General features: G+C 39.3%; 1 protein-coding gene across 1 annotated transcript; it reads left to right on the forward strand.

The window, feature by feature from the left end:
• The first annotated feature begins 2,222 nt into the window (after positions 1 to 2,222).
• LOC113438377 (uncharacterized) lies at positions 2,223 to 3,608 on the forward strand. The gene has a single exon (XM_087923098.1). It carries the CDS (start codon positions 2,552 to 2,554, stop codon positions 3,524 to 3,526), a length of 975 nt encoding a protein of 324 aa, XP_087779224.1. The 5' UTR covers positions 2,223 to 2,551; the 3' UTR covers positions 3,527 to 3,608.
• Positions 3,609 to 10,024: the final 6,416 nt, after the last annotated feature.

Genomic DNA, 10,024 nt, shown 5'->3' on the forward strand with positions numbered 1-10,024 from the left:
TCAACTCTCAGAGTTCCCCAGCCTTCATGAAATGAAATCTACAAGTCTTAAAGTTGCCAGGCTTGGACGCCCCTGCTCTAGAGTAATGAAATCACAGCTCAAATATGAACAGGATTCTTTAGTTTTAACACACTTCTGTTTTTTAAAGAATTGGGATGACACAACTTTATTTTAAAGTAGGAGTGTGAGCCCTCTGCTTGAAAGGAAATTTGAACCCCTCAAAGCAAGGCTAGTTCTTTAAAGAGAGAGAAAAATTGTGGCCAGTGATCCCCCTCTCTCTCTGAAAGCAAATTGCAGAAAAACATTCATATTTCACCCTTTTCCATTGTACTGTAAACTGGTTTCTGTTCAATTGCCTAATTTGGTATAAGGATTGGACTGCTATCCCAAGCACTGACTTCCTAAATCTTTAAAGTAGCACTAATTCTTTGGAAGCCACAGATATAAGGACAAATGGACCTATTACACCCTGTAATAAAACACTACTTTATTAACTCTTCTAGTTTACCAGTTGTCTGACTGAATTTCTCATCCTCAGGGTAATTATTAGTCTATCAGTGGAAGTGGCTGGTTGACCTTGAAATACTAAAATCAGACTTGTTCTTAAAGTGACATTCTAAACAAGAAGTAAAGAGTAAGATCCATTGATATAATTGCAGTAAGATTGCATAAGATCAGGTGCCCAGTACTTCTAATCCAGGGACTTGAAATAGTTCAAAAAAAGGATGTTCTTTTTTATTTTTTAATGTGATAGGAAAATAATACATTTTGGTGAATTTGATAAGTAGGTTATTTCTTCCATTCAGCTATTTAAAAAAAAAATGGATAACTGCTTTATTGTGTTCTGCGATTTCTAGAAAGAAAATCTTGGTTAATTTTGTAATTAACAAGCTATGTTGAAATTAAATGAATTTAATTAGATGAACAAGCTATGTTTTGAAATTAAATATTCAACAGTATATCTCAATAAGCAATAGCTTAACATTAGAAAGATTATTCTGAAATTTAAATATATTCGAACAGAAATGTATGAATCTACCCTAAGTTATGTTACAAGACAGTAGATGTCTTACTGCCTGATTTACTAATGGGATAAAAAGCATTAAAAAAAGAATTACTTTTACACTGTGGTGCAGTGGTGTCTTATAAATTGTTTTATTTAGTTTAATGTTGATTAATGTGCACATATAAATAAAAATAAGAATTTTGTAAATGTTACCATTCACTTCAAGCTTTGTAATCAATACACTGTTATGCAGAGTAACTTAATCCTAAAGAGGATAGGATGAATGTTCTTATTTATTTTTTTAAACACAAATATATTAGAAGCACGTGGCAGAATTTACAATGGGAAAATTACAGGGCTGGGTTGGATCAGTTCCGGAGTACTGTTGGCAAATCAGCTGAGCAAGTTGAACTTTCTTGAACTTTCTGAACCAAGTTTTCTCACCTTTTTATTATTTTGGAGTCTGGTAAGAAAACTGATGGATAATTGTTTTCCTGGCACAAATAAACAGTGCTTTCCTGGATTTATCTCTATCATACCGCATACCTATTATAGCATTTTAATATATTTTGACACCTTCATTTACTGCTTAGGCAATAGACAAGAATTTTAATGTTTGTGCTTTTGTTTTTGGTCTGGATAAGGGTTCCTCCCTCTATTTTTTAAAAAAATTAAAAAGGTTCTTTATCGGTATCTTAAAGTACTGTCCCTCCCATGATTCAAAAAACTGATTCCTCCCATGATTTGAAAAAAACCCCTCTATTACTATAAACAAAGTGCTTGTTTCTTCATCTATCGTTTCTTCTCAACCTCTACTTCACACCTTGTATAACCTGGAATACCTCCCCAGTTTATTTTTCCCACTTCAAGAATAAGCCAGGCATTCTTTCTGTAAGTGTCCAGTTTACCTTGCTTTCCAAAAATTTCCATTGCCTAGGGGCTCTTTTCCAGAATACTCTCTGATTTCTGGATCGTAAGCCACCAGAAAATAGGATTGGCTTTCAAGAAGTCATGCATTTTTTAACCAACATTCAATTACCCAAAAATGGAACAAAAACCCTTAAACTTTTAAGCCCAATAATTAGTTTTAACAGTTCCTACTTCTTTCATATAAACATTCCAAATATTCTTTATTTCAGCTAATGGACTGATTGGACCACACCTTCCATCACCTATCACCTATCATTCTGTTATCAAACAGAATGCATCGTTTGGAGAGCTGTGCCATGCCCCTCTTTAAAACCCAATTCACACCTGACACACGGATAGGAGTTCTGAGTTCACCTTTCTATCCGGCATTTCTATCAGAGTCAGAGGTGAAAGTGGGGGGGTGTCCCCTCCGATGCGCTTCCCCGACACCCCCCCTTCCCCAAGGATGGGAGCATGCCAATGGAAAGGGGGACCCGCCCTCTTCAGGTGACAGGGAGGGTGGAAACAGGGCCATAAAAGACCCCACGGCCTCGAAGCTGGGCCATTCGGTTGCACCGGCTTGCAGGCAGGTCCCCCTCGCCCCCTCTTCGTGACGCGCGTGGGTCTCCCCTTCCTATGAGCCCGTCTGGCGAGGACCATCTCCGAGGAGGTCGGAGTTCAGATGGGGAGGAAAGTCCCGGCTTCTTGGGCGAAAGCTGCCGCCGGGGATGTTCGACCCGTCCCAAGGAGATGCGGAGCGGTGGCGCCGGGAGCAGCCAGCCTAGCGGGGCAGCGGAGAAAAGGGCTCCCGGCGCGGAGGCGACGGCCCCCGAGGGGCTGGCCAAGCCCCCTTACTCCTACATCGCGCTGATCACCATGGCCATCCTGCAGAGTCCGCAGCAGCAGCTGCCCCTCAGCGGCATCTGCGCCTTCATCCGCGGCCGCTTCGCCTACTACGGCCGGCGCTTCCCCGCCTGGCAGAACTCCATCCGCCACAACCTCTCGCTCAACGACTGCTTCGTCAAAGTGCCTCGGCAGCCCGGCAGCCCTGGCAAAGGCCACTTGTGGCGCCTCCACCCGGCCTCGCAGGGCATGTTTCACAATGGCAGCTTCCTCCGGCGCAGGCAGCGCTTCAAGCGGCCCGCGCCCCCCTCCTCCGCCGGGATCCTGCTCTTCCCACCTTCCTCTGGTCCCTTACTGCCTCCGGCGGTGGGGCTTCTGCCCGCCTGCGCCTCGCCGCCCCCGCCGCCGGCGGAAAGAAAAGCCGGGGCGGCCCGAGGGCCCGTGCAAGCGGGGAAGGGGCGCCAGGGTCCCGGGGAGGAAGAAAAGCGGCCCCCGGGGGAGGTGGGCCTGCAGGGCGGCGGCGACAGGTGCTCCTTCAGCATCGAGAGCATCATGAAGACGGCGCCCGCCCTGGTGCAGCTGAGCGCTTGGATCCCCTCCTCTGCCGCCGCCGCCGCCTGCAGCCGCAGACAGGCTCTGCTCTCCCACCCGGAGCGCCTCGTGGCTTCGTGGAAGTCCTTGCTGGCTCCCGGCACCCGTCAGGGTCCCACAGCAACGCTGTTTGCGGGTCACTCAGAGTTGATCCTCAGCCCGTCTCCTGCCTTCTAGATCCGCGCTCCCTTGCTCTTACCGGACTTTGCAAATTGCTTGCAGGCGGCAGTTGCAAGGAGACGTCGGATCTTTAATCTGACCTCCGGTTGATCTGCTTTAGCAAGCCCCCAACCCCCTCGAAAACTGAAGGGGGGCTCCTTAAATTGGGAGTCATTTTCCTCCTTCGCACCACGCCGATTATGGTGTCGTGTTCCCCCCCACCCCAAAGCATCCTACATAACGTCCTTCAGGCAGCGATTGAGCAAAGTTTACATGTGCTCCACATCTAAGGATCCACTTTAATGCAGTGAAGTGTGATAACTGGAAAGAAAGAAAGAAAGAAACTTGTCAGACTATCCTTCTGATTTCTAATCAGAATTGGATTGGAGCTGAACTCATGCCAAGGGACTTCTTATTTGGCTGTCAACAAATGGACAGACTCAAATATGAAAGGGCTAAATTGATAAAAGATATTCCATTTTATGAACAGCATGAGGCACTTTCATTCCCAGGTTTTGCATTTACCTCCTCATAACAACTTGTTTGTGTTTCCTTCCGGTTCAGCAGAAGACTAGGTCCTCTTTTTTTCTTCCCAAAATATTATGGGTTATTCTGGAGACAGCATTAGTCTGGTCCTTTTCATCTATCCTCCCATGTCTACCAATATAATGGTGTATTCCTCATTAATGATTGTAATCACTCACATTAAAGCTATATAAACCCTACAATCCAAGAAAGTAACCAAGTTTGAAGCTGATCCAAAGAGAGACAAGCTCTATGCAGAGGCCAGATGTCCAGGAATCTTCCATTAGATTTGTTTGTCAAACATCAACAGGTTGTTTAGAGCGGCTAAAAATCATAATTCTTTTTGTTATTCCTTACATTCTACTTTCATTCATTTGGTTCAGTATTCCTCCTAATTCTCAGCAACTATAAATTAGTTTTGAACCAAAAAGATCTCGTTTGCATTTCTACTTTATATTTATTTCTCATCCCTTAGTTTATTCTTTTTACAAAGTATCAAAACGTATTTTGAACTCCAGGCAAACAATTATAGTAGTATGAGTTAGACTGCCTCTGGTGTGGGAGTCAAAGATAGGTATTTCTCATGTCAACAGATAGATCAGTATGTATTATGCAATCTTTCTTAGGCATCAAGAAGTATCCTATTTAATTTAGTTCTGTAATACGTCCCGCAGCAAAATTTCAAGGGTCAGCTATGAATACAATTAACTTCTATTCCTGGAATGGAGGGAACCTCATTTTATTATTTGCTTCAGACAACAAGATAGTTTTGGATGAATTTTTCTTCAATTCAATAAAAAAAAGTTAATGGAGAGCAGACTGCAGGAAAGCTAAGATAAAGATTGCCAGTGACCTAGCTCATCTGCTGGGATAGATGGAAAATTAAGCATCCTATGTCATCTGCTTGCTTTTTAATATCAAACATATTCTAGGTTTTACATATGAACTTGGGAGATCTGGATTTTACCAAAACAAACTGTTATCACCTCTGTGAGACTTATGTAAAGGCAAACTATGTGTTATACAGAATCAAATAATAGACTATGATATTACTAAAAACATTTTTGGGAAATTTAGAAAGTTATCTTTTTAATGTTCTGCACATATAAAAATTCCATTTGCAATAAAGTAGTAGATTAGAGGAGCCATGTTAATTTTGGGTGGTTCTTTGTGTGTAAGTTATATGTAAGATTTTTTTTTCAATGTGGGGAGAATTTTTTAAAATATCATACAGTACTACATCTGTGTGTAAAATTTGCTCTCATTTTTGGTTGTGGTTAAGTGTATGTTTAGGCTAAACATTATCTCATAGCCCCAGATTGCGGAATCAAAAAACATCTATCTACTAGCCCACACTGGACCAGTAAGGCAAAATACAGTCCATAATCTTCAATGAAGAAGCTTTCACTCTGCAGCAGAATGATTTCAGTTGATAAAAAAAACCCACATCTTTTCCTATCAGATTGTATTATATTAAGCATTTATAGTTCCATGCTTCTTTATGCAACTTTCAATTTCTGTACAGCTTTTGCATTTAACATCAAGCTTCTAACCATACTTATCAACACAGGTTTTTGCTTATACAATATGTTAACTATAAATGGCAAAATATGTCAAAGCAGTTGGAAAACAGCTGAAGATGGCACTTTATCCTGCAGTGGATTGACCTGGGCTAACAGTGAAAACTATGTGTGTCTGTCTGTCATCTATCTATCTATCTATCTATCTATCTATCTATCTATCTATCTCTTTCTATCTACCTACCTACCTACCTACCTACCTATCTAGCTATCTATCAACATCCATCTAAACATATATGGATGCATACACACATATACCTATGACTTAACTTTATTTGAAAATTTGTCGATAGCATACATATATTACAAGTGCAACCGATTAAAGGATATAAGATATATTTTATTAACAAAAAACAAAACTGCTTCTCAATTTATTTTAATAGTGGATAACAATTTTTTTTCAAGATTACCACATTTTTTATACAGCTGAACTATACTGTTCTGATTAAGGTTATGTGTATCTTGAAAAAATATAGTATACAATTAAGATTTTTCACTCCAGGTGGCGCTATTTAACCACTTTCTCAGGTATTTTTAAAAGTTTAAAATACAGGCTGTTTTGGATTTCTGTTGTCAGAATACTTGTTTGTTTTTCAAATTATTAAATATTATTTTGATTTTTTATTACTGTATTCTAGGATTGGTGGCATTATTGTGGATGATTTATTTAAGGTTTTCTCCAAGAAGAAAAGCAGCACTGGGTAAGTTTCTGAACCTGCTGGCTGCTGCCCAGTATAGGGTTTAAAGGGAGGAAGAGAAAAAAGGGATGCAAAATAGTGAGATTAACATTATGAGTTTTATCTGGAATATTTGCTACTATTTTTGCAGATTTTGTCAGAAAAACATCTTGGGCTGAAAAGATTTGCATTTCTACAGTACTCTCCCTTTAATTACCCTCCATTTCAAATATATTAGCTCTAAAACAATACTTACCCCGAATATTAAGAAAAGCTTAGAATTATACATACACAATGATATCTGATTAATGCAATCTCATATCAATATCATAGATTAAAATACATATGCATATCTTAGCATGTGAATATTTTTAAAGTAATTACAAGAAGCGAGCTGCATAAAAATAGTATTTTTTCTGATGATTCACAAAAATTATTTTACTTTTTCCATAACTTTAATTCCCAGGAGCTTATTGTAACATTTCACAAAGATTATTGGCAGTTATTCAACACTTAGCCTTTCTATGCAGAACATTCAGGCAGTTAAGAAAGTACCCAATACAGCAGTGAAATAAACAGAAAATATCCATATGTAATGTAACAGGGATTTATATTACAATTGTTTTATTTTTCATTATGTCTACATGTTAAACAATTTTTAAGATATCTCAGGACAAGAGATAAGTGTTCATAATAAAAAATATAGTAATAGAATTGATAGAGCTTTTCACTGAAAGTGGAAGCTGGATGAAGTAGAAAATCTAGCAGATGCTAAATAAGTTTATCTTTTAATTTTTTTTTATGTCCACAGGAATGGTTCTATTTACCCTTGGTTTAAATAGAAAACTGGTAAATGTGCATTCTGAACTTACAAACAAGTTTTTTTATATATATAGTGAAAGGAAAAAGAAGAAACATGATTCCAGAAATTTCTTTTGCCTCTTTGTAAATCCCAAATAGTTTTCCAAAGCTTGCTTCACAATAATTAGGTTTGGCAACAACCTTTGTAAAGGAAGAACATGCACAGTAATCTTTTGCTGCATATCTCTACTTGCAGAAATATAATGGAAAGTAAGCTTAAACTAAAAGCATTTGGTAAACCTGCCAAGAGTAGAAATTGAGAAATCTGATACCTTCGTTTTCAAACATGATTTATGCACTGTGGCTGTTCTAATGCTCCATATGAACTGACTGAACATCCTAGAATTTGTTTCAGGCTGTTTTCCAATATGCAAGTCTTACATTACAAACATGGTACCGTACTACCCCACCCTTTATTTACACTTAGGGTGGTGCTTAAACCATTTCATCATTTATCTGAAAGTGATGAATTTCTGGTTTCCAGAAGACATTGTATTTCTTCGTGTTTTGTACTCACATATATATATACTTAGCTTCCATTTGATGTTTTTCTCCAAATACTGGTGGTCCTTATTAACTGAAGTGCCTTGTTTAGTGACTGTTTGCAGTTACAACTGTGATGAAAAAGTAATTTTACTACCAGGCCCTGCAATTACTACTTTGACAGGTCTGTAAAGCAATAGAAAGCTGAAATGACATCGTAAGCACAGTTGCAGCTTCACTTAGTGGCTGCTTCACTTAACTCTGAGTTGCTGATCTAATTGTGGTCACTAAATGAGGGCTTCCTGTAAGCATAGTCTTGTAGATAAGTTTAAAATCAAGTATTTCAGCTAAACAAAGCTGTTAAGCAAGTTGCAATTAAATAATTCCTATTTCTTGATTAACATTTAAAAAATTCAAACTGGTCTATACAGCACACAGTATTTTAAGGTCCTTTATCCTTTTTCTCTTCCTGTAATTAATGCCACCCATTGAGTCAAGAGGTTTCATCAGTGATTAAATGCATATCACAATGTACATAAAGTTCTTCATATACGTAGGTGCATACAAAACATGAGATATAGATGAAAGGAGTAGTTTGTGTGGGGAGATCACAACTTTTCCATTATTTTCCTTTGTGTACATTCATGTTCTAATAGACACCTTCTCAAAGATAATAATGATGGTGTCCACCCTACTCCCTGTTCCATAAACTAGCAGATAATATGAAACTGGGTAGACTAAACCATGAGGTTTACCATGGGTAAGCATGGCATGCAAATATCACCCCTGCCTGTGACTTTATATGGAGTAAGCCTGGTGAATTCCTTCCTGCAATGTCTACAATCAACAGCTGCCCGACCAAAACTTGCTGGTTAGAATTCCTGAGGTATAAGTTTATCCCATTTAAACATACAGGAGAAATACTCACAGTATTTAGGAACTTTAAGCATAGGAATATGCTTATCTTCCCTTGACATGATAAGAAACTGAATTGTTGTATGTCAGTCAGTGTTCTCTTATTGTGATGTATTTTTTTCTTCCATATTCTCTTCCAGCCAGTCTTGTCCCTAACTATCTCTGGCATCATCGGAGTAATGGATCCAAAATAGCACAGTGAGGAAACAGTATATTATTTATTGGGTAAGTTTAGATTCTGAACTTAATGGTCTTACTGCTCTTTGGATGGTAAATTGTGTTAAGATTAGAATATGTTCTAGTTTAGTCAGGGCTATCCCAATTTGGGGCTGAGAAGCCTACTGGCATAAAAAAAAGTCCTTATCGAGTCCTTATCTAAGGGTTTGAAAATATGATAATAATGTAGTACAGTCCTGTCAATCTGGTGCATGGAGACCTAGGATTTAAACTGAAAGGAGAAAGAGGAAAAAGTGATTCCTTCTTCTGAAATAAGCCATTACGGAGTAGCTTCCATTTAACCACCAAAGATGTTTCTTTATTTTCTCTGGCTGGATTTCTGACCCAGGGGAGAAAGACCAAATTCATTTAAAAAAGCAAAAAGGACAGAAAGAACACCAAGAAAGAATGGGACAACCAAAAAAAAAGAGAGAATAACCCTGAATAAAATTCTGTGAACGTTATATTTTGCATCAGTCTTCTTTTCTTCCACCTTCCTCTCCTTTCCTTGTTATCTTACACAGTGCAAACCCCAAGGAGGGGCTCGTAAAATTACTGATTTTAAAGAGCCATTATAGCAACTTTATTTGGCTGAAGAACTAAGCAGATAATGTTTAATTCATTACCATTTGGAGGAGACTGCTTCCAATATTACAAAAAGGAAAACCCTAACCTTGTTTTTAAAGTATTTTCAAAAATGCTGACTTGAAAACTCACCTGCTACCAAGGCCCAAAGTAAACCGGAGGTGGGGGGGGTTACTAAACCAAATCCAAGTTATTAAAGGAACCCAACTGCACTGTCAATGCTGGCGTGTCATGCGATCCCTTGGAAATACATAACCTTTCATCCTGGTTGATCCCATTGTCCTAACAGAACATTGTCCTAATGCTTTTAGCATGTGTGTGTATGAGCAAACTTCCACCCCCCTTCCACGCCTTATGCTCTCTTTTAGCTGATCCAAAAGAGTCTTCCCAAACCAGCAAGGCGAGAAGCGCGCCAGGCTGATCTATAAAGGGGCTGGGCAGCTTTGTGCAAAATAGAAAGTTGGAGGACTGACAGGATGTGATCCTCTGGAACAAATGTCTTTCAGAGAGAGAGAGAGACGCCCCAGCTTCTAGTTACATCTCTGGCAGCGGACAACAATTCTCAGCTTTGCTTACCAGGGTTATTACTGGCCGAGGCTGCCGCCTGCAAAAGAGGCTTTGCCAGCCCCCTCGTGTCCTTCTTTGAAAAGGGCAGCTGGCTTGTCCCGGAGGAC

Source organism: Pseudonaja textilis, chromosome 2 (genome assembly GCF_049901715.1).
Source record: "Pseudonaja textilis isolate UNSWEBS1 chromosome 2, rPseTex1.2, whole genome shotgun sequence".
NCBI lineage: Eukaryota > Metazoa > Chordata > Lepidosauria > Squamata > Elapidae > Pseudonaja > Pseudonaja textilis.

Coding starts and splice junctions, on each gene's coding strand:
- LOC113438377 (XM_087923098.1), top strand. CDS start 2,552: ATGAGCCCGTCTGGCGAGGACCATCTCCGAGGAGGTCGGAGTTCAGAT.